We start from the raw sequence: 26,212 nt of genomic DNA, 5'->3' as shown, positions 1-26,212 counted from the left end.
TTAAATATCGTAGCCTGAAATAATAAGGCAGTATTTCAGACTACATTTCTAATTAAAAAAGTTCGCTTAACATTTTATGAAAAATTGGATCAAAAATATTTATACAACGGATAGTTATTAACGAGTACGTTTCGTTGAATAAATTTATGTTAATTAGAAACAGAGAATGAAATTGAGATCTCGCATGCTATTGGTACAAACTCAACAGTTACGTAGCTTTTCACACCATTTTCCTGGAACCATTTTCAAGGAACAAGATGCAGTATTGATATCTACCAGTAGCAGTTAAGTGCAAACTCGACGCTAGCCAAGATAAATATGCTCGTTTCATTCTTCTAATAGTCAACCAATTCTGATTCAACGGTAATAGGTGTTTACCTCTACTCGACTTCTTCTCGACAGACGTATGTGTTCTTGAACAACATCGAGTACATACCTAACGGCACAAAGAAGCACACGACCCAGAAAAAGCTTGAGTAAAAAAAGCATGGAAGAGTATCGATCGTTATGACAGCGGTGGCTGATTAACGAGTTTGGTTCTTCAATGACAACACGTTCTACGAAGACGATCGTTCTTAATGTATTCCCCCTTAGCTGCTTTCCGCTGGAACGATACAGTCGCATTTACACTTGGTTTAGCTCGCTCGTTATCTTTCACACGATATCGTGCCCGATAGCTGCTCTAGTTTTTATCCAGCGTGGTAGAAAACGTAAAATGGCGTTTCGCCTCGGAAGTAAGTAATTTATCAACCGTTGGAAGCGAAAGCTCCATCCTGTTTCCCGTTGTTGCTCTTCTTCGTTTCGCTCTGGTACCTCTGAAGGACGATTCGTCGTTTTATCTCTGTTGGTAAGGTAGATATCTGGAAAGCTCTTTGGAAAGAGAGCTTTCGATTTTTAACTTCGTACGTACCCGATGGCCTGTGACACCCTACTTTATCGATGGCTTCCAAGCTCGTCGAGGGTGAACTTCCGGCCACCTGGCGCGACTTACTTGGCTCTATGGTTTGGTGGACAAACTACAATTATTTCTGGACAAGTATCAGCGTCTAGACTCTCTCAATTACACATACACGTTTTAAATGATATTTAAATTGATAATTTTAATAGCAGTTTGCAATATTCATTCAATTAAACGATCCATTTTCTTGCTCTTCCCGCGTGGAACGTAATTCCTGTGTATTTTACTAGATGGCTCGTATTTTTGTTCCTTTCTAAACCAAGAACAGGAAGTTTTTTATCAAATTTCGTGAATAAGTGAGAGTATTAGAATTGGCGGATGTTAAAGTATTTAATTGGAACGTCTTAGGTGTCCAACGCATCCAAAATACTCGGTTTCATATCGTATTCACCGTTCTGCTCCAGAAACAGATGGGTATGTAAATAATAAATAAGAAAATCAATAATCAGGCCATTCCTCGTGTGATATACTTCGATGGAGATTGTTATCAGTGACTGGCACCCCCTGTGGAGATCACGATGATGGTTCTTCACTCTCTATCTATCTAGTCCCAAGTTCCTTATCCTCCCATTTTAGCGAAAGTAGGGCTCTCAACGTAGTGAACCCTGCTTATCTTGGAGAGGGATTATGAACATCTTGATGTTCACTTTACTAAGATCCTGAGTAATGAGGATGGAGCACGGTGATGTTGATCGTCTCGCGATTTCATCTTGCTGAAAGGCGAAACATGTACAGGATTATTTTTAAATATCTCTATTCCTCTTGAATATATAAAATATTCGTTCAACTCGACTGTACGTATCCGGTAACCGGAAATAATCCGCCACGCGTTCAGCCTTGTCAAAAATTATCGAGACACATTACATAGAAGAGTACGAATTCATTAATTAAATGAAATTCGCGTCAATTAAAAATACTGATAATTATTGGAAATCGATAGATTGAAAGTAAGTGCAATCAGTGCTCGATCCTACTAATTATCGCGCGGAGATTTGTCGTTTCTAATTCAACGAATGGAAACAGAGAATCGTATTAAAGCGACGCGATTAATTAAGAAAATGTAATAATTAACGACAAGAGGATGAACGTAATACTTTTCGTCGGTTCACGACGCAAATATAAATAATATTTTATACGCTTCTCCCGGCGACGGATGGCAACTCGTGCATTTAACGATGCTTTCCACGATTAAGAAATTGCCAGGTAATATCGCAACTCGTTTCCCGTGATTTACCGAGAACGATTCCAGTTCTAAATTGTCTTCGTTATGTTCTCATCTTTTACCCTGAGATGGTGTAAAGCTGGCAAACTAACAGCACGCTATGAACGTGAAATTAATTATTACAAACATAGGAACGCACGTGGGAAAGAGAAAATGGAACATTTTACTCGAATGAATTTCAATTCTCTCTGAGATGATTTCTTAAAAAAAAAAAGCGTACGACTAAATCTAGATCCGCTGAAAAAGAAAGTACTCGATTAAACGTAGATACTACACATCGAGATTTGAATCGCGATATTTTCCTCGTATCATCGTTACTGCCAGTAAATCGTATATCGACAAGCTGGGTTCATCTTGAAGAGTGACGTAGCTAGAAAATCGTCGTTAGTTCGCGAACGATTTCCACGAGTTCGGTCTATCGTACGCGTCGGCAATAAAAACGAGAAGCGAGAAGATCGTTACCTCGTACAAAGTAGCCTATTCGAGTGTGATGAAAACGTAGAATCGATCTCGACTGCCGTAAGGATGTAGATATGCGGAATCGACAGCAACGTCTCGAAGTAGCTTGTACCCGCCGGATATAACCGGGGAAATGAGAGCCGAGATCGGTGCTCTCTGTTGCCTTTTGTACGCCTTCGTGAACGTTAGAAGCCAAACCGGAAGATAGCATCTGCCACCACCTGGCTCTACCACTTTTTTAATGGATATACCTGGCTTTTGCGTCATATCGCGTAACTGGCTCTTGTATGCGATAACAGGAAATGAGAAATAATTTCATTCTAATTCTCACAAACGTACCTAGATTATGGATTTTTAGAAATAACGTAGGATCCCTCGATATTTCTTGGCTTCGAAATCAATCATCGTGTAACGTATGAAATAATAGTTGGAACGTCGTCGACCATCTCTGCGAGAAATTTCTGAACCTCTTCTCCCAGAAAATGTGACTTCAACCCCAAATGAAATTTTCTTATCCTTCAGCCTCGCCTTGTTTTAGCTTTTGGAACGACGCCTTAAAATTTCTGCCAAGAACGCTCGAGCGTCTTGTACGTGAATACGCACGGAACGGGCTTAAGTTTCTCACCAGCAAGATTTGATTCACCGAACACTGCTCGCAACTTCCGCAAACCGAATTTCACGATTAAACCGCGGTGTAGGTTCTCGATGGCATTCGGAGAACTTGCTCTGCAAACCGCTGATACCGTGGACGTTGAAAAGCACGCGGTGCCTGTCTATGTTATCAACATCGCGAAGTCACAAAAGCGTCAGACGCAACAGAATTCGAAACGAGCCAGTGGGTTTCAACCGAACTTTAATAATACCTGATGCGTTCCTTTTTTCCACGGCGGTGGAAACGTGGACCGAGGTTTTCACTGTTCTTTCGGGGATGGTAATGCAATATTAACGCGCGGTTTCTGTTAATGTTTCACAGTGGCAGCTCTCGCGACTTCCTTTTCGGATTTCGCGAAATATTCCTCTGAATGCAGCGCGCCGTTCTAAAAATATCCTCTTCGCATGAAAAAAATGCATATCATTTTAATAAAATCTCTGATTACTTTAGTACGAACACTTTTTTAGCTACTGTACGCTTCATAAAGTTAGCTTCTTAACAATCTAAATCGAAATTCTTTCTAGAAAATTACGAAATGATTTCAGCAACAGATATTCTCGCGTATGGAACATGTTGCACGTTCAGCTTGGATGCGCACCAATGCAGATCTACTTGAAATGTATGCCACCGTTGGTACACGTTTCGCGAGAAATGGGGAGGAAGGGGTGGTTTATCTGGGAATTATAGAAACCAATTTTTTGGCATGCTCGACCGACTCAACGATCACATTATTCAAACGTATTGTGGACTTTATCGGATGGTGCATAACGCAGGCTGAAAAGTCCGACGGGGGCGGAGGTCCGACAGTTGACAAAAGGCGGACGTGCAGTCGTCAGGCGAACACTGGTTGGGAAAGAAACGAAAGGGAGAAACTGGGTCGCAGAGAAGCTTCAGTTGGGCGCGTTTTATCTCGAAAATATGTGGCTTCGGCTGGCAAATTGCGATGTTTTGTAACTCTTACGCCTTCCCCTTCCAGCGCCCTGTTTTGACGAATTACACGGATACAAGATGGGGAAAGTTCTCGCGCTAGTATCTCCATCGGTCAAATTAATGAACTGTTCATTTTGTAATACAAATTTGAATAATTTAGTCAATTTTTTAGATCGAGTGCATAATTTCCTCAATTTTTTAAGCACGATCAATGTTTATATATCTTCGCAAATTTCCATTAACGCAAAAGATGAAAATTTGAAGAAGTTCATTTCTTTGGTTATCTGTAAATATACTCGCAATCTAGAACGCACAGATATACACAGATATACAGCGATACACGAGAATTCATCGCGTAGAACGAGCACGTAGAACGGCTCGCATATAGGTTAATTAATGGAAACGAACTTCAAAGGGATTGCCTTTCAGACAAAGTCATCTTTCTGAAGTACGATACATACGAGGTTCGTTAGTGTTATACGTATTCAAAATTGGAAGGGAAAGAATTCTGATTATACGGTGTTTGATTTTAGATTTATCGCTTACGAATATTTTTGACTCGGAGGATACATTTATTCCTATGTAGGTCGTCTTTCTCAAGGGAAATGGTAGACACGTGTAGATGGAAATAATTATACTGCTAATTTTCTGCTCCTGCCAGATCTTAGAACTATCTCGGAGATTGAAGCCAAGCAACAGAACAATTTCACTGCTCGTACAACAACGTGATACCTCATCGTTTTAGAATACTTGCTGTTTTATTTCATCTCAATCTTCATTGAAGTCGTGTTCCAACGATTAATCAAACTTGGAGCTTGAACGATTTCTAGGAAGAAATCGTTCGAGACTGATATTAGAAATGAAGATGTTATATGAAAAGTGATATTTTATGATTTAATTAATATGCAGACGCAAGTATCGCAATAACAGATATAAATGTTACTGATTCATTTCGAAGTGACATTTTTACTTTCCGTGGACTTCCTTAATGCCTTGAAAATTTAATATACCATGGATAATGAGACGACGTTCTTGTTACGAGCAGTTCTCTATTCGTGCACAATAAAGCTCAGAAATGAGGGCTGGATTACGCACAAATGTCCACAGTACATACACTTTATTTCCTTTTCGGACACGAATCTGCTGCACCTCGTGAGAGTTAACGAGCTCGTTCCAAGCGACGAATTTGTGAAGCTGCAGCTGAAAACGTGCGAGAAAAAGGATATGGCTGTTTCGAGTGGGAACACCTTGATCTATAAAAGTACACAAGTATTACCTTGTTATTTCATAAGAAAAAAAGGAGAGGGACAGCTTTCATGTTTATTAATCTCGTTTGCGTTACGATTTGTTATATAAATCCATTGTAGAACGTTTCTTATGGGAAAGAAGAAGCATGCGTTGTATAATTTAAGACATCGATGCGGATATTCATGAACATTAAATTACGAAAATTCTGTCACTCTTAATTGTAAAATTCTGATTACATTCTTGTGAATTCAACTTTTATATAAAGCAAGTCTAACGGGAAAAAGAGCTATTAAACGACTCGACCAAGTGCTCTAAAATCTCATGGATTTGTTCTCGGTGCGATAAAAAATCGACGAGTCAGGCTAGTTCGCGGAAAAAAGATGATTGGTGGCGGGATGGTATCGATCGCCAATGAAGTACCAATACGATGACAATTACTAAGAAACTTGCGTCGACGACACTCTTCATAAATTACGACAAATCTGTCAAGCTCTGAGTATAATTAATAGCAATTTTTCAACTACTGGAACATTTTAAAATTTACTTATCTTACATTACACGATATTTCGAAATATATTGTTAATATGGAGGGAACGTTTCGTATTATAAGAAGAAGTATACGATAAAGTGGCATTTCCAATTTCTTTTGTATCCACCCGTTAACGTCACGACGTTCAAGAGGAAAAACGAAAGTGAGACGCGATACACTTAATGTCAAAAGTCCGACGGGCGACGTCGTTAGAAAGTGATGGCAGAAAGTTTCCTGAAGGAAGAAGGGCGAACAATGGCCGAGAAAGTAGCTTGTGCTAATTTGGAGCGAGCTATATACAGTACCGTGCGAAAGTTTTATGTCTCCAGCAATTAAAAAAATGTTTCGCCATTTTACAAGTGAAGTTTGAAGTATCCGCTGTTATCTCAATTCTAATTAAACAAGTTAAACAAACTCTTTAATACTGTAATCTATTTTACATTTTTTCAGCAATTTCAAATCATATTTTTGACTTGTCCAAAGTAATGATGAGTGAATGTAGCGATAAAAATAATGTCTAAAAATTCGTTGACATGCGAGAGTACCTAGAAATGTCTTCGAACGGTTTAACAGTCACTGTACAACATATATAACACGGACGACTTAAGACTTTAGCACAATACTGCATTATAAAGACGAAAGTTCAACGTGCACCGAACATACCAAGTACTTGCGAGTCAACGAAGCGGATAGAAATGTCAGCTTTTGAGGAACACACTTCTCCCTTTCGACTCGAGTCTTCCGGGAGATGCGCGCCGCGTAGACGCCAGACGCCATTGCGGCGCGCGCGTAACTCATGGGCGATTCCCTTTTAATTCGAACAAAAAGGAACGCTAGCCGTGAAATCGCAGGAACTGGTAAAAACTCATGCATACATAATGCAATAATAAAAGTTACTCGGACGCGAAGAGAGAGAAATAAATTCGAGAGAGAGAGCGCGATTCGCGGGGCGAGGAGCTTTTTTCTCAAAGGGCACTCGACGGCTACAGATATACGAGCTGTTAAGTACGGAATCTGAGAATTTAATAGCCTCGCGGTATTCAGCTATTGATGCGAAAGAACGTTCGGGAAATGTAATTTTATGGATCATTCTGGGCACGCGCACAGAATTTAATGCACTCGTTTACGATGGGAATAATTAATAGAGGAATTGTAATCAATTGCGTCCACTTTGTTCGTGTTAATAGCAAATGGTAGATCTGGTAGTGTATTGAATTCGATTAAATCATAGGATCCACATAATATTCAGTATGGATATTTAAAAATCAATGGTAATTAAGCATCTTGTATTTCAGCTAACGAGTACTAGAAGCCATCAAAGTTCTAGATTACACGTGCACAATGTACGGGTAAAGTGGTACGTAGAAAATGAAGAATGCGAGCATGGCTGTGCGAGTTAAAAATGGCGCAACCTTATAATACACGTGGCACAAATACGTACTTACGTATGCACAGTAATGAAGTACAGAAAGATGATGAGTGGGAGCTACAAAATTAATAAAGAAGCGAGAAATTCAAAGAACAAGCCAGCAATTACATTATAACGTTACGCGAAAACGACGAGAGCAAACAGTATTCCATTTATTCTCATAACTTGTCGATATCAGAAGAGCAGCAATAATTGTTATATAAATCCGCACACGACAAACACACATCCATGTCCACGCTCATCTGATTTCTCGAAGGCAGATACCACACGGAGGCAATATTCTCGGCATCGCTGTTCCGTGGAAAGCGTTTGAGGAGAAGCCAGCGACGAAGCTGAAAGACAAACGGTACGACACGAAGCGAACCACCGCGGGACGCGCGAAAATGAGCCGGTGGTGGCCGGCAACAGACGCGCGGGACCGTTTGTAAACACGAATTAAAACGCGGCGAGAGAACGGAAGGCGGACGGATGGAAGAACGCGAAAATGAGAGGAGCGTACGCGGGTGCCGTGTATACAACGATGCAAAGCAAGAATAACAAATCGCGGCCGGCGATTGTTTTGGAGCGTCTGCGCCTGGTAGTGCCAGAGAGGACCACGGTGCGACCAGCAGGAGGCGTCGAAGCCCTCGGGATGCCAGTCGACTGCGAGCCGCCGTGCGGTTGAGATGCGAGCCATCGTGCTCCCGACACCACCGTATCACCGCAACCTCGTGCACTTCTTGTCGCTCCTCGACCGTCCATCATCCCCTCGAGCTTCTCGTCCACCACCCTCGCCGCCCTGTCCGCTTTTTTCCTCCACTCCCTGGTCGATGGTCGGCTCGCAGGCCACGTGAAACTTAAACCTCGTTACGCGCGCACGTGTGAACCGACGCCGCTCGTCGGCTCGTTAATAATCATTAGTGTAACACTCGTCACACGGTGGAATCGTTCTCGACGCGTGGAGCTGTCCGGGGAGTCCCCTCGGTGCGCTGGTGACGTTCCATTGAGAAGCAGGTCGAAGGGTGTTCGTTAGATCGGAGAAAAACGGGACGATGGCCGTGAACTCGTCCGATCAGACGTTCTCCGTGTTCGACGGTGGTCTTCTTGGATACGGTCGTCGTTGGCTTCAAGGTACACCGAGGAAGTAGAGTTACACGCGAGAGAAGTAACCGACAGCCTAGTGCGAACCAGAGGATCTTTCGAGATCTGTCAGCGCGCGGTTTGTTAAATTTGGGACCGCTGACAGACACAGACGAAGCGATTCGTGCACTCGAGGGTGTCTCTTGGAGTCGTGAGACGTGATCCCTTCCCATCGATTCACGGGGAAGGCGGAAAAGTAGCGGCGATCAGGGAGGAGGGTGAAAGAAAGGAGAACTCGTGATCGAGTCTTTCGAGTGTTTGTTGCATGTGCGAGCCTGGCGCCACCTATCCCGCGCTATATACTTCCTATGTACGGCGTCGTATATAAGTACACGTTGAACTTATTTTACGAGACAGCCCCCAAAGGAGTCGTCCGTAACCCTCAACGAAGGAGCGACATTTCAATCTGGACCGTGCCAGAAGGAACGAGCCTCGACGACGATCGAAGGGATCGCCGGATCGGAGGAAGGGGGATCGATCGATAGATATTCGAACGGCCATGTCGACTCGTGGCGTATCGTTCTAATTCACTTATTCTAATTAGTACCGTCTAAGTGGCCACATCGGAAAGCGTCAAGGTAATAAATAAAGCAGATGGAAACGATCCCCGGGAGATTGAAATCCACCGCCGATGCAATCTGACGCCCACCTTGATCGTAACACGCATATTCATCGCTGGTATTAACAAGGACACGTGAAACGTATTATCATATATGTAAATACGCGTAAAGATACATATATAAAGGGTATAGTTTTCTATTCGTCTATGCTTAAACGATAGCTGTTAATCGTAACCACATAAGGGAAGGAGGGTGGAAAGTAGCCAACCTCCAATGATGCTTATGGTAGCAAAGCTTTAACTGAAAGTAGCAACTCTGTAAAGGGTCGTAGAGGGACCCGAGTTGATCAGAATCGATTAATCTGGCGCGTGTACAATATGTAATCGATATTCTGTGCCAGTGAACCGTACACGACCGCCAGTTTTGTCCTTCCAACGACGACTCAATCTCGCGTTACGACGCCATTGGCTTGTTGCGGGGCCAATTACGAATGCATCTGCCTAAGACGGAACCAGTTTACAGCAGCTTCATATGGTAATTGATTCAAGCTGTTTGGTTTTCTCCACGGTAAATAAGGGCAATTCGCGATGCCGCGCTCGAGGATGCTTTCATTCATATCCGTTTCTATGTACTCTGGTTAAATAGCGCATCTAACCCTTGCAGTGATCACGTACGCGATACGTAATTGCGAATGGTTGCTCTATGAAAAAATCCTTTCAACCAGACCATTATATTCCTCTAAATTATAAAATATTGCGAATATTGCCTTCATTCGTTTCGAAGAGATTTCACTAAGTACAAATACAAGAATTTTGCATTTTTTTTATCGAACCGTAAACACTGCACGCGATTACTCGAGGGTTAAAACTAGTTCTCTCTTTCGAATGATTTCGATGCGTTAAACGCGGCGAATTTGCAATTCTTGCGAGTTTTACGTAAATTTTTATATCGCGTTCCATAACCGTACATGCATATTGATATGTCAGGGAAATACCATCGGTCACTTTCAGCTAGCCGTTCGAAACCCATTTTTAAGCTCCCATTTCGAACGTTCGCGGTGGCGAAATAATAGGGCGAGCAGATTTTATGGCTAGCCGCTTCTAAGCGAACGAGTCGCGGTTCGACTTTGCTTTTCCCGCGAACCGTGTTAATGTATCAGCGAATTAGATCGTTGAGACAATAAACATGCGTTGGCAACGGGCAGAAATAACTCGTGCTGTACAGCTACAGATATGTATCACTTTGGCATGTACAAATCACGATTCGCGCGAATTCTCATAATCGTAAAGATCGACCTGCCATTCCATCGCGCACTTCCAACGCAAAGAAGAAAGATCGATTCTCTGTCGCGCCGTAGACACTTTCGTCGCGTTTGTTCCAAAATAAGTACACACACGCGCGAAATAGACGAAGTATCGAGAGATTTTTCCGCTATCAACTTCGTAAATTAGGTTATGAATTCCATTCCCATCAGATTGCCCGGGGAAATCGGCCAGAGTCCCACAAGCAATTCGCATGCGTTCGCGATACGAGACACGTAGCTGCACATCAACTATACACGTGGGCCATGATTGACGAGACGCGACCTAACCGTCCTGTTGTTTTATAATTAACGTTAATTCGAGAACGAGTGAAACGAGTCGAAAATCGTCGAGCAGATATTTGGTTTCGCTTAAATCGTTATCGCGCACTGTATATTTATTTGCTCGCAATTTCTATTTTATTCGTTGGTTTTACTCGAAATTGAAAATTTCCTGCGATACCGTTCGTTCGTTTTTCTGTCCCCTTTTCGCGGAAATGTCGAAGGGTGAGTGTTCCGAACGAGTAGAAATTCTTCGACCTTTTGCTCTCCGATCGATGCAATTGGTTCGTAATTTATGGTCCACGAATCCTCTCGTATGGATAAATTCTGATTTCTGTTGATAACCCATTGGCTTTGATTTATCAAACTACATTCCTCCACGATCTTTTGATACCCGTTTGATTTATCATTACCAGGATGAACTTTATCCAACTTCCATCGTTTGCTCTCGTTCGATGCGAAATTTTGTAACAGCGATTGGCATTTCGAAACGGATTAACGTGTTACACGATCCCTTTGTAACATTCATTCGATACTATCAAACTTTCGATGCTTTTTCGCATAAGATACACATTCAGATCATCCCTTTATCCGGTTCGTAACGCTACGTTTTGTCTCTTGCTACCATCCGTACGTGCATAGCTAACAACGAATTCAACAGGTGGAATGAAGTATCAAAGTTGTGACAAGTGATCGAAACCGCTCGCGAATGAATTTATTATTCTTCGCTACGTACGTGGCTTGTTAAAAATTAAAGCGTAGATCCGTATGGATTTTTAAACAATTCACGAACGACATACATTCGTTCGAAAACTGTGCAAACTCGCAACAGTTGTTTGCCGTGCACCACGCAGTGAGAAATCGGGTAATTCCATTGATAAATTTCGTGGCGTACGACTCTGAAAGCTGCGCGCATAGCAAGACTAAAAATTTTCTCAGAAAATCGCGAGTTTAAGTTACGATGCAAGATAGTACGACGCACCTCGTTTGCAAAGAAATTACCTCATCACTTTCCAGATACTTTGGCGTGCATTTCGTCCGAGATTTTCAAACACGAGGCAATTCTATGGAGAAAGAAGAAATCGAGAATCTGTTTTTACGATATATTTCTAAACAGAATCATGTCGCGATGAAAGGCAATTCTGTATGAACTTTCATAATTTTTATGTTCCATTGTATCTGATTCCGATTTTATTCAGAATATTTAATCGCGGTAACACTTCGCTGGGCGCATGGAAATTTTGTAATCAACCAGCGAAATTTATTAGCCTTGAATTTTCGATTAACATCTCAGAGAGTGAGGTTCACGTTCGACAGATTGAAGCTATTAAAATGCGGTTCCCTTTGGTCGTCAATAGCGGCGCAGGAACCTGCGGAAGTAATTACGAACTTGGCATATTGTTGATTTACACGGAGGGTATTACAACCTCGGCTAGATTAGCTTTGTCGTGGTGAAAATTCCACGAATCGAAAGTCCGCTAAACGATTTCAACTAGTAACGATCTGAAAAAAGTTAAAACACAGGGGGTGAAATACATTCGTCACTGATTAGCACTAGAGGGTCCCTTTATCTTTATTTCCATTCTACACGAAAGTTGGGTAATCGTATATAATTTCCTGGCAAGCCTGATACTTTCGAACGTAGGTAAAAGTTCCACGAAAAATCCAGCGCACGCGTGCGAGTCGCGCAACCCCCAAAAACCGGGTACCGATCTAACTTCCGCGGAAGTCGATCAATCACGCGATTCGTCAACGTCGAAACCGGCAGCGCCGCGGAAATCAGTGGAAATTGACACACGCGAGGACACGCGATCGGTGGTTTCTTCTTTCTGACTAAAAAACGAGGGCCGCTGTGAAACGGATAAACCACGGGCGGTAACAAATTGAAACGTGTCGTTGGTGGTTTAATCAAGCGGCGACAGGCCTCTGTAATTAATCCTGCCCAGTGGGCGGCGATCCGTCTCCCTTCTTGTAAACACGCTTGTATCCGGGTCCTTCGTAATGAAAGAGATTACAAGATACAGCGAGACACACGACCGCGGACAAGAACGTTGAATGTTTCCCGGGGAAAAAATATTAAATTCTTGGCCAGTCCCTTCGTCGTGGCATGGCTGACGGCGGAGACAATTTTGTTCTTGGTAAAGTAGTCGGCTTTCCCTCTCGCGGCAGGAAATTGATACAGTTTAGAACTGATACAGGACGCGTATAAAGGTTACGAACTTTGAGGGTGTGTTGCGAAATAGGATGAAAGAAATGTTTAATCAAGTTTCTTGGTAGGGTGTACAATCAATAGTTAGAGGACTCCTATGGATAATTGAATAGATTGTAAAGAATAGTCTTGGGTTTATTCGAAGTATTTATTTGCGCAATGTAAACCATAGAAATGAGTAGAAAGTGTCAGTTAAGTTTGATCAAATATTTATGATAATTTTCTTTATACAGAAATTTTTTGAAACATGCCTAATTTTGCTGCGCTGAAATGAGTAGCACCCCTTTACGAGGCAATTGATGGATATCTCCTTGTCTCAGACATACTCATAAAGCGATTCTATTCTTTTTTTCCCTTATGATAGTATACCTCATTCGTTTATCTTTATGCGGTTTAGTAGGGCTTATCCCTTTCTGTGACCTTCTCCAAACAATCCTCGCAACCATTATTGTACCCTTATCCCCAGAAAGCCTATAGACGGTTAAGAAATGACCGAGAAATTTGAAATTTCAATTCCTTTCGTAAAATAACTCGCGCAGGCTGTCGATGATCTGTCTATAAAATACAAAAAAAAATTGTATGGAAGTATTGTCGAGCAACGAGCGAAATATCTTTTTCGTTTTACTTTTCTTTTGTTATTACGTATCCATTGATAACTACCATTTATCAGAATTCGAAGTAACACTTTTAAGCATTTTACTTTCCAAGCTTCATCAGCACCCCTGGGCCAACTTTCCAACAGCCGAGGTTTTTCACCCTTAACAAACGTACTTGGACGGGAACTTTTTCTCACTCCAGCGAATGCTACGTACCCTTAAACTTTTTCGCACGCTTCTTTCAAGCACTCGTCGAGGTTCAACTCTCGCGAAAACTATCGCTAATATTGTGTTGAAATTAAATTGAACGTTAAGATATAATTGTTTTAAGAAACGAGAGATATTACCTGCACTCGCGAGATCTCGAATATTCGAAACCAGACGGAACGCTGATGTGCACGGTTATTCGATCTATCAATGAACCTCGACGGACGTGGAAATGAATAACTAACAGAACTATCTGCGCGGGAATTAATCGGATCTCTTAAATCTCGTCGCGTCGCGAATACTTCGCCGATGTCGCGCCGTATGATTCTCTAATTAAAGTCGAGTCCGAGTTTAATTAACGTTTTCCGTATACGAGAGATAGCTGCGAGGGTTCGAGGGGCTCGTAACGAACGGTCCAAGTGCCGTGTGCTTCCAGCGGGAAAAAAGATTGAAAGCCGCGGGTGGCTGTCGCTGGTTTCCACGTGGGAATTTTTATTCGCACGTGAAAACGTAATTTTTCGAACGAAGGTCCAACGGACGAAGGAAACGGCAAGATTGTTCGCGGTGCCTTTGAATATTTTAAAGATTATAGGGGTCGTTATTGTGTCTTCCGGCTGGATGATAAAATAGGGAGTTGTCGAGAAATATGAAATTTTCTTTGGAAAAATTTCTTCATTCTCTGCAACGAGATTTTTCAATTTAATATTAACAATGCCCCAGTAAGGTTGGAAAAATATCAGAAAATTGTTGAACAGTGTTTTGGTACTGTAGTGTTGGATGGTAAAAGAAGTTTGATTGACAATGACAACCCAATGCCACGCATTCAACTTTTCACCTTCGAATCTCTTCACAACACTACCTTTTAACAGGGAAGAATTCTTATATCTTAAGAAGATTCTTCTCTTTCACCACATTCTTTAAGACATTGGCCATGCACCGTCTGTTGCTTCTGCTTTTCGTCCGTCATCGCTTTCCTCTTTATTACCTTCTCGAAGCTACGTATAATTTACAGTTTTATACCTACTTCGCTTACAACTGAGGTCTTCTGATACTATATGCGCTTAAAATAAAATATTGCTCCAAACGATATATGAAATATCGTTCTCTGTATCTATTAAACCAGTGTCGACGAGAGAAAATGTAGGCGTTTCGATGTGGAAAATGAAATTTCTGTAGGAGAGAATAATCGAGTGTACGAAAAATAAGGAGAAATTTAATAATCTGCAGTGGACAGTTGATGTGATACATTCAATTAACTTTGGATGTGTGTACATCTTGAGAAGTCAACAGTTCGCGTAGTCGTTGACAGTCGCCAGCAGCAGTGACGCTACCCTTACGAATAAACCGTTCTCTACTTTGTCGGTCATACAACCCCTCTATAGTACACACTACAGCAAACTTTGTATGCTAGGATTGTAGTGCACGCTAATATATTCTCTTTGTGACCGTGCAAGCTAATGGAGGATTATTAAATGCGTATAAATTCATCGCGTCACGCGAGCGTACTCGATTGGCTCACGCTGTCGACTGTCAAACGTATAGGGAATTAATTCGGCAGGACCAGCAACAGTCCCAATGAGACTTTAAGTAGGCCAATGAAATAATTACGCACTGTTAACCGATTTGTGGGCGGAATACTGATGAGGGGATTGATTTTTCGATTGCGCCACTATGGGACGTGCTTCCATACGCGTCCTCGTGTACACAGTGTTCAACGCTTAAGCAACGACGCCTCGCGAATGAAATCCCTCAGTGACGTCCATTTTGGAGATTTGTTCAATGGTACAGCGTTTTTTTAGACGCGATTTGAGGTTGAGGTTGAGGTGGATGCGTTACATCTTGTCGAATAATTTCACGGACAAATTTATATAGATACTATGCAGCTAAATGTGTGTTGCATTATACGAATTTACGAGAACGCCATGATCGTTCAAACGTATGCGATTTCGTGCTCTCCGTTTTCGTGCGAGCAAAATGATTTTGATTACAAATGCTACTTGAAAGTAGCCAATTTGGAGTTGTCGTTGTCGTATTCGTTGACTTGTGATGTGCCAACAGACGCATCCACTTTATTGTTACGTTCAGTACGTGATGCATTCGACGAGCATTTCGCGTATAAAGGAGCTGAGGGTAGTTCTCTGGAACACGCGATCACTGAAGACATACTTTAAAGGAGACAGTAGAATAGGACGGTGCTTCGATCTAGTTGGCGAGGACGGCAGTTTGGGGTATACGTCGATTGCGCCAACTTGTTGCATTTCAAGTGTCATTGGAATTTGTTGCAATGCTCGGACGAATTTTGCGCAGAGTTAGAGAGCCATTTATTCGCTAAATGGAATGAAATACATGGAGCGAGTACGTTCGTATGCATTGTTGAATAGATCGATTTCTTGGAAGTTAGAGGAACAGGCTATCTTGAGTAGCGCGGCATAATTGAACGAGAGCGACTTTAGAAGCGAGGATAAGTCGGAAAGGTGAAATAAATAGTTTGGTTCGATGTTTCGTTTTCGAGGCGATCGAGTTCGAAAGTTCGACGAGTGCGCTTGGCACTTTGCAAATGAATATAACACGAGTATGGCAAAAACTGAAACGCGGTGGCTCTGTACTAAAAAAGAAAGTCGAAAATGTGGAGTGACAGTTTTGTTCATGTGAAACTCAATTCCAAGGTAAATCAAATAACTAAAAATTCAATTTATTCGTTTAATCGATTCAATTGACGTTTTCTTTTTTTCTTTTTTGTTCGCGCTGGAGTTGCGCGCGATAAAATACACGTTATCGAACCGTAGAATTATTTGCACGAATGTTGTTGGTAGAAATTGAATTCAATTGCCGTGCATTATTTCGCACCGCTCGATTGAAGTAATTGAAAGTTCATAGAGTCGTCCGTTAGAAATTCAGGAAACGGATCTATAGCACTTTTAATTCAAGCCGCGAGCGTACGAAAGGAAAACTCGAGGGGGTCCTAAGTAGGCCACCCAAATGCTACCCGCCATGTTACGCGAACAGCACATAGACTACTAATTAGATGTATGATCGATACAGCATCTAATTAACGACTCAAACTACCCGACGAGGCTCTAATTAATTCGCGCAATGAGATCTAAACAAATTTCACGATCAACGGGATTTCTGTTCCGCCAAATTGGGCCGACGTAGCGAGATTACCATCGATCACTCTAGGAAAGCTGAAAGCTATAATAAACAAATTGCCACCGCGTATCAGCGTTTATTTATTGATTCGTTAACATCGCACGCAATTCGTCGAACGTCGAATAAATTTTCCAATAACGAAATTAAACGACATACAGTTCGTTACTGGTTCGCGACGGGGACAAGTTTTTATTACAATTTCCTCCATTTCATTATCGGAAATAGCCAGGGAATCGTGTCGTTTATCGGGGCGAGCGCTCGTTACAGTTGGACATTTTTCCTCAAAAGAACTGCGCGCCATGAATCACTGTGCGTCTCGTATATAAAACGGATCGTTCGAAAGGAGGTCGAAGAAATGCTCCGACGAGGCGATACACTTTCGCTAATTGGCGCTTTCGCGACAATCGACTCGCGCCGTCTCGAAATAAGTATTATGGCCCGTTGGTAACGGCCACTTTTTGCCCCGTTCGTCCTGGCGAAACGAGCGTTCGCACGCGTATTTACGATCGCGCCGTGACCGTCCACGGGGAAACGAACACGCGACGATCCAGGAATTTGATTAACGCCGTGCCTCCGCTCCGCTCGTGCGAATTCATATGGAACAGCGTCGCGAACCAGACGATTTTTTCGTATTTCTCGTAACGTCACGCTCGAGGAAAGTCGAGGACCGAACGCGATGCATCGCGCGCGGACAAAAAGCTTTGGTATTCGCCACGGAGACGACAGCGCGAAAATCCTTTTACTCGAGCCATTGTCGAGCTTCGACAGAGATCGCCAAGTATTCGCGCGAACCTGCTAGAATAGCCGTTGATTTCCAAACAAACGTTCGTTTACCGTTTTATCGGCCTGCGCGTGGCTCGAGTCCGTGACGTTCGGACGCTTCTGTTGCCATTTGTTAAGCTGTATTGAAATGACCAAAAGAAACAGAGAATTTATATCCTTTGAAGCGCAGAAATTGTTCTCGAACGTGATGCTATAAGTTAGAAATCTTGATAAGCAATGGCAAATCAGTGGAGAACGCAGAATGAAGTAACAAATGAAATATTCACGACAAGAGAAGAACCATTTCCAGCAAATTGTACAGCCGCTTGACTAAATAAACGCGCCTGTTAATTCGATCTATAACAGGTCCACGATAGCATTCAGAAATACAAATACAGTTGGTACTTGGGTACACACGCGCAGCGAGATCCGTTTAGCTGCCTCTCGTTACTAGTCAAGCGTACGAGTATGGAGCACAAGTGGATAGTTGCGTTTCTCGAAAACAAAGCCTCGTATCAAGTATTGCCACTACATATTCCACTTTGTTTCGCAGGAAAAATCACCCTTTCGGACAGTTCGCCACAATTTTCACAGCATTCTGTACGATACGTACCTCTTTTATTAATATTTTTTAGAATATTCTTAGAGACTTGTCGACACCTTGTTGCAATGACGCAATGAGCTTAGGGAAATGTGAGGTTCTTTCTTTAAAGGAAAACAGACAACAGACTCGTGATGACTGCAACTTAGGTGGGATAATAATGTCACACGTGAAGCTATTGTTCGACGTGAGTATTCAGCGATGCGAACAGCTGATTCTCGACGTTACGATTCTCACGGCCCTGCACCCTTGGATTTGTGCAGTCTTCCAGAAAGAAGATATCTCTGCACGCTGATTTTATCAATTTCATCTTGCTCCGTTTTCTATCCGCTCGTTCGCACGTGGAATTAGACTTTACATCTGCGACTTGATTCACCGTGAAAATAAAGAGTCGCGTAATCGTCCCTCAAAGAGCACGGTTCGCGTCGAATTTGCAATCGTTAAAAGTTGTTGCGTGGAAATGTCCGCTTCGGATATTAATTTTGTAAACTGCCCAGCTCGAGTGCAAGCGCACCTCGAAACCGCAGAAGCGGTACACTTGTTGAACTCGACGGAATTCCTCTCGAAACGCTCGTAAAAAATTCAACTCGTGTATCTTCCTTATTATGCTATTGTTGAACGAATAATTATTTAAAACGAATTAAATATTTATTTAAAAGCTTTAATTGACTTAAAGCTACTTTTACAAAATAAAATCGAAGAACAAATTGTAGTTTCTCAGGAAGATCGACAAATTTCATTTATCATTAATCTTACTATTTCTGATCGCACCTTATCCACCCTTGAAAGCTTAAAATCCACCCTCTATGACTTCAGCCGGGACAAACCATTTCTCTCCTGAAGAGCTTTAAATTCTCCTCCACGAAATGGCCGTCAAGGTTAAATTAATTGCGGGGCCGGTTGGATTTCTTTGATAGCTTTTTTTACAAAGCAACGTTATACTTTCCTCGATTCGATGGGGCTTGTTTAACCCTGCCTAATCCTTTTTCGATTTGATCACCCGGCTGAATCGCGTCAGAAGGCGCGTTATATAAACTGCTTGGATATTATATTGGCTCTCGAAAGCTCGAGTCGCGTTCTATTGCTTTTTAAAATGTTTATCTCTCGCTTTCAGAATTTCACGTGACTCTTCTGTAAGGAGAGAGTTGCATGATAAAGTCGAAAGACATAAAACATAAATGGAAATTTCTCAATATCTTTACAAAATTTTTTTAAGATCGTTCGGTTCTTCTTTCAAAATATACCACTCATGAATTAATGCACTCTTTTCCTTGTTTATTATTCATTCAACGTGTGACGTGAACAGCTTATTTAGTCATTCATTTCATTATTTACAACTCAGAATTAGGGCTGTCAAAATCTGTGCCTACGCAGCCTCCATGTTTGTTCGTAAACTGTTTTATGAGCCATCAATTTCCCCCGAACTCTACGCGAGGACGTAATGTGAAATTGTTGATTGCAATTGCGTCGAAGCGAACGTCCATCGATGTGAACGTGATCCACGAATTAAGGGACCAATTTGCAGAATTGCCAGAAAATGTGCGCATACAGCTTTCATTTTTGTTCGCAGGCTTTCTTACGGACCAATTTCCAATTTCCACTCGATTTTAGAGTTGGACGCGATATGAAATTGTTGGTTACACTGGCGTCGAAATGGACGTCGATCGAAGGAAGTGATCCATGGATTACGCGTTTCGAGACATTACGATTAATGGATCTCCCTGATAGTGGTATTAATCGTGGTTTTATGTGAAACCAGAGGTACCTTTGATAGCAAACGGAGCTGAAAATTAAACCTATGACGTGTTTAACTGCCTGGATAGGTACTGAAATCTAAGATACGAGTAAGTCTAAAGGGATAATTACATCCTCCATCGTATACGTCGCACGGTTTGACACGTTCAACTAAGATTGCCCTCATCTGTTCCAACATCGTCCACAATTTTTTAATTCCAGTATTTAATTTCGATGCTTTTAGTCATTCAAAAATCGTTCCTGAGTCGGAGAAAAGTCAAATCCACTTGCGCATAATGCCAACAATTTTTTTGCACTTGTCTTGAGATCAAAGGAACCTTTTTTCAAGGAGAAGGAAATCTGACTGACATGGAAATAGCCGAAAGACCCGGGCATGGTTAATTCAGGAACATTTTAACTTGGAATTTGCAAGTAAAATGCAATCCTTAGACTCTAAAATTGAATTCTTGGTTCATCCAGCAACCTTACAGGATGTGACACGAGGTATTTGAATTCACCAGCTTCTTTTCTCTCCGCGTACTCGGTTCCGAATTTTGCTCGCCGTTTCAACAAACGTTTACACAGCCAGAGAATTACGCTCCACTCGAAATTAATAACAATCTCCCCTCGCTTGGCGCGCACTCGAAAGCTCTTTATTTTTATCGGGGATCGCGCGTAACGGTTGCAATATGATCACTTGGTAAAGAAAATTCCCGTTGATTAATCGGGTACGAGTAATGAATCGAGATAATCGAATCGCGCGTTCTGCAATTTCCACGTTCTACCAGTGGATGATCGAATTTTTTTTATCCCGTTTATCCTCGAACGTTGATAACCTCGCATCGAACGGAACGTGCAATTTTCGTACACACACTTGCTCGGGAATAAATTCCACGCTGCAAGCGCCGTTACGTTTCCTCGCGATATTTATTATGATTCGGTTCACAGTTTAACATAGAGTAATAATAATAACGAAAATATTGTTCCGCGGACACACGGCGGCGAAGTTATTTCCGTGAGGTTTAAGCGCGATTGAAAGAAAAACTTGTTGCCGTATATTTGTAGAGAGAGTCGCCAGTGTAAACGCGGCTGAATTATAACCAAAAATATAGTAAACGCACAGTTTCGCGCACCTAAAGCGCTTATTTTCCCTGCTGCCAGGTTGACCACGTCCCCATCTGATTTTCCATCTCGCGAGACTGTGAAAATTTGTTCTCGCGAGTGAAATTCGAGATTCTTTGCATTGTCGTCAGCCATGCATCGATACACACCGTTTTAGAAATTAAACGATGATGGATCACAGAGAAACTTTGGAACGTCGAGGTGCTTTTGAGAGTTCAACGAGCGCTTTCTGTTCCCTATCTCGTTTTCGCGATTGCAATTCAAATTTCGTATACGTTTCATTCAGCTTTATTAGAAATATTGTTCTGCAATTATATTTCGAGTTTTTCTTCTATCGATGTCGAAGGCGAAAATTGAAATTGATCGAGAGAAAGCTTTTTAATTGCACGAACAGGTAACCGACAAGGACAAAGCTCCTTGTCGATGAAAAAAAGTTATGAATTCTAAATCTTCTTTAATACCTTTGAGGGCAGTTTGAATAGCGCTTGTAAAACTTTATTAAATCTCTTAACTTGAATGAGCGAAGAAAACAAGGGAGGGAACTTTTTAAATTAATTTCTCCTTCATCTATATCAGCTTAAATCAAATTTTCTGTTTATCGAAATTCCCCTTCAATTATTGCCTTCGTTACTTATCGTCAACGAAGGATTCACCGCACTGTCACGCTAATTGAAATCAGTCAGTCCTTTTTATCCATGTCATGAAATTTAGTTCAGCACCACTTAAACCAGATTTCCCGCGAAACGCATTCGCCATTTCCAAAATCAATCATCGATGTCGTAATTAAGCTTGCATTAAAATTATTTTCGATAATGGCATTACAACCACGAGACGAAAAATTGTAGTCCGTAAAATAATTCTACGAGCGACAATCGTCGCTAGAAATTGTATCAGCTGTTTCATCTTCGACAAATAGCTAAATGTATTCTAGAAATACAAATGTTCGATCAAACTTTCATAGCGGAATATTCGAAACATCTTTTCATCTTTTTCTAGAGCGATGTCGAATCTCGAGCGACGGGAGCGAGTGTTCGAGTAACAATCGTTCGATTCTGCCGCGTGAAAACATCTAAATCTTGAGAATCGCTGAGCCAACAGTCTACCAGAGGGAATGCGTTCGGTTGGTCGATTGTCGCACAATATAACTTCGTTAAGGATCAGGATGTAGGGCGTCTCGAGGCGAGCTCTAATTTAATCTGGCGCTTTTCGACTTGGCGACGCGTCGTCCTCCGTGTCGCCTCGAATGGCGCGCGAGTAGGCTGCTGTTCGCGACGGATGAAAAGCTACACGATTAATCGGATATTCTCTTTGCGCCGCGCGGCTGATCTGAAAGTAGAGATGACTCTCGTTCGCGATGCACCGCAACGCGCAGTGATTACAGTAAACGATCGGGTCCGCGCGCGTATGCGTGGCAAGTGGAAAACAGATCGAATGTCGTAATTAGAACGCAGTTCGACCTCGATTCCGTGATCACTTCTCGGTACGTGAAGCTCGCGTTCGATTTCGACGAGCAATCGGAAGCGTGGTGGGTGGCTTGTCATTTTCAATTTGTAACAGTATCGTCGAAGATCGCGGGGGTAGTCGAGCTATCCGCTAGGATACTTGTGGAATATTTTTATCGAGCCTTTGTCGTCTGACGTAAATTATTATCGTTAGACGACGTTCATCGCTATTTACGATGTGTGTCTTCTTGTACGTGATTAGCTGCTGCATCATTCAGACAGCACTGGTTACTTTTATCGCGGAAAGCTGGTAGATTTATTGTACATGTTATGAACACTGAAAGGGAATGGAAGTAATCTAAGGTTGCGATTTCTTCTTCTTCTTCTTCTTCTTCTTCTTCTGATATTTATAACCGCATCGACTGCGAGCGTGGGTTATTAATGATGGAAAGAAAGCAAACAAATTTGTTCAGAGTTCATTATGTAAACATAAAAGTTCGCGTGAGCCTCGAGTCTGTACAGTGGGTACTTAGCGGAGTGGTTCTTGGGCGAAAGTTCGATCTCGAAAGAAATTTCACGTAACCAAAACTGTCCGCACGAGTACCATTTATTCGGATTGATACGTTCTCCGCGTTTTTTCTGAGGCGCGTCTTCCTCGATGAAAACAATTCCCAATCTATGGTAGAGGTTTCGAGTCGGCGTTTGAAGTTTAATACGAAAAGAAAGCTCCGACTCTCTGTTCAGGTCCTGGTTAATACCATCTAAGCTACCGTCTCAACTCCTTTAATCTCTCGATTTCCAGTAATTACTATTTGCTTTAGAAAGTATTAGAACTTTCGAGTTCTACAAATTTTCGTTTGATTATTCTTAAGCAACGGAGAAGAAGCTACCCTTTTGTACCCACAATCAGTTGCCTCGCCCTTTTCAATTGCTCTGCGCGATTCGTTTTACTATGATTCCTTTTGTTTCATCTCGTTACGTCTTCTAATGCTATTCTTGCCTAACTCTACAAGTTACATTTGAAATAAAAAATCGTAGGACGCGTATAAACTTTAAAAATGTATCGACACATGTCAGAAAGCGATTATCTATGTCGAAAAGTCTTGGAAGCATTCGCTTATTCGCGCAGATATGAGATGCTTTAACACTGTCAATCGAGATCCGCGTTTCATCGATCAAAAGGAATACTATCTTTGTGCCTACTTTTTGTCTTGTGAACCCAGTGACACGAGCACTATCGTCATTAAATATCATGATTATCGACAGAGTAATACTAGTATCATGTCCTATCGAGGAGTGTTCATCGTGACATTGCGAAATCGTTATTCTTTATTCGCGATGATTCACATGAATTGAGACAAATCATTCTAAAAATAGATCCTTAGGTTGAATTTACGGACAGAATTGTATAAATCTTCGAGTCGAAGTTAATTTCACGGTTTCCTCGCAAACATGTCCACAGACAGTCGAATTTAACGAGGTTTGACGTAGACAAGTTTGACTTACACTTTTTAAACAGACTTTTCCTCTCTTTTAATCCGCAGGAAAATTGCAAACAATCTTTTCTAAATGAAAGGCCTACAAATTGCCTAATGTTTGTCGAACGTTCCATGAAATTCAAATACTGCAACACTTCACGTTTTATAGAGGATATTTCGTTGGTTAGGGAAAGGAAGGAGACGACATTCTGTTTCCCCGTGGAAAGCAAACAGATTCAAACATTGCGCAACTCTTTGAACGTATTGAATTCTTTGATCCGAACTTGTCGAGTGGGATCTCGAAATGAGAATCTTGATTGACTTTCTAGGAGACTTTATTCGACCGAGAGTTACTTTGACGAATAAGCTTGGCAATAGTGTATAACGATGGATATTCAGGACTCCACGCTCGATTTCCAAACGAGTAATACGGTAAACATGTACATAAAATCCTCTTCATTTCCATTAAACACGTGATTTTAATATAAAAATTGCAATTTATAGCGTTTCTATGCGAATTAATAACCAGTAAAGTGACTAACAGTACAGTAAGTGACTAACAAATCAATAGACAAGCGATTAATAACGTAATGCTCTGGCACAGTTCACGGGAGCCATTAATTGGGTTCGTAAAAAATTGTTTATCGACACTAACGCTCTGTAGAATACCTTTAACAAGCGGTCCATTAAAACAGCTTCAATATTTTTACAACATGTTAGTTTCTTAAAGCACAGCTTACTTCGTTCCACCTGCTCGATAAAACGAACACTTCAGCGTGCGAAGCTAATAGCAAGATTAACTTTATAGTCTTCAAGCTCGATTCTTCGTTACAGTCGGGACGCGAATGAGACAAGCGCAAAGTCAACTTGAGGCCTGAAACTCTTAACGTTAACGAAAACAATCCTTCATCGCTCGTCAATCAACTCTAACCCAACGATCAACCGCTGACGGTGCAACGTGTGGACCAACAAGAAGAGAAACATTCATCCGAGGCAAGAAAAGAAAAAACGCGCAGTTTTTACGAAGACATATCTCGATTTATACGTACACGCATCGATTACGTACCTAACAATTAATTCATGGGGCCATTCTGTAGAGAAGAAATCAGTCAATTACTGCAGAGAACGGAAGAGAGAAGAAAAGAGAAGAGCACAGTAAACGAGATCAGCGAATCACAGAGAGCACAGATATTTTCGAAATCTTTATAAATTCAATTTCAAACCCCTGGAAGTATATACACGAGCTTATTGCTCTCGCGAGCAACGAACCCCTGAAAAGTCTATTAATCGTTGCACGAGAAACCGAGGCGACTCTCCCGAACGTTGCTCCGTGTTTTAACGACGTGATAGCAAAAAAAAAAAAAATAAATAAATAAGCAAAGAGTTGAAAGTGTTTAGTGCGAAACGATCGGCAGGTATTGTGCACAGCCACGTTCAGAACGAAAAGTGTGTGTTATAATACTTGTTGCACGAAATGTCTTGAGTGTAAGTTGGTGTATTCCTGAATTAACAATCGCACACAGCTGCACGCGTGCACGTATGTGGAGCTGTGGTCAGTGAGGGTGCACCCATATGTGTGTAAGGGTGCAGAGTTGTCTGCCTGGACGAGTGCAAAGCGCAATGCATGTCTCGAGCCATTCGACATTAGCCAATTCCAAAGCATCGCACGGCTACGTTCCCTGTTTCTAAACCCCCTCGCCTTAATGCACGCGTGAAATGCAACACACAGTGCAACGTGCAACGCCACACTGAGAATCGAATACGTGCGCTCGCGATTAGTACTCTCGCGTGTGTTAATCGCGTTACACCGCGCATTGCACTTCACGCGTCTAAGCGCGCGCTAATGCACGCGTGCAATGCGACACGTATTCGAATCGTGTTGCATTCCATGCATACTTGCACGCTTCATTACACGTATATAGACCAGCGTTTAGCTGATCGATTATCGAACGTACGACTTACGGTTAAACCCTTTCACGCGTCGAACCAGCAACTTCGTGCAACTCGTGCAAACCCAAACCCTGCAATCGACGAAACTTTTTTTTCTCAGTGAGAACGTTCGCCTTGCTGAGCGTGTCGATGATTAAACTCGAAATAATTAGAGACGGTAAACGGCCAGAACTTTCACGTCGAAAATTTAACGGAAGTATGGAGGTGGAGAAGAGATTGGTGGAGGTTTGTTGATTTTTGCACGCGAAAGGGTTTGTGTGTGAGCTTTTGCAT

The 26,212-nt window shown here is 41.9% G+C and overlaps 1 protein-coding gene across 7 annotated transcripts in view; it reads left to right on the top strand.

Annotated features, from left to right (window-relative positions):
• Slo2 (slowpoke 2) overlaps positions 1 to 26,212 on the top strand; it is a 150,331-nt gene that overhangs the window by 20,783 nt on the left and 103,336 nt on the right. For 2 of the 7 annotated variants that reach the window (XM_076892430.1, XM_076892427.1), the window contains exon 1: positions 9,335 to 9,640. The exons of 2 other annotated variants lie outside the window; for them this stretch is intronic. Coding sequence is in view for 1 of the 5 variants with exons in the window: in XM_076892424.1 (XP_076748539.1) it covers positions 8,459 to 8,537 (79 nt within the window). In the remaining 4 variants the exon portion in view is untranslated. Of the gene's footprint in view, positions 1 to 8,424; positions 8,538 to 9,334; positions 9,641 to 25,148; positions 25,475 to 26,212 lie in introns of those variants that run through there. 3 more of the 7 variants (XM_076892424.1, XM_076892429.1, XM_076892428.1) reach the window with 3 other exon arrangements.

This window comes from Xylocopa sonorina, chromosome 3 (assembly GCF_050948175.1).
Source record: "Xylocopa sonorina isolate GNS202 chromosome 3, iyXylSono1_principal, whole genome shotgun sequence".
In the NCBI taxonomy this organism is placed as follows: Eukaryota; Metazoa; Arthropoda; class Insecta; order Hymenoptera; family Apidae; genus Xylocopa; species Xylocopa sonorina.
The sequence above is the reverse complement of the archived record's forward strand: the minus strand, read 5'-3'. Positions and strand labels throughout refer to the sequence as shown.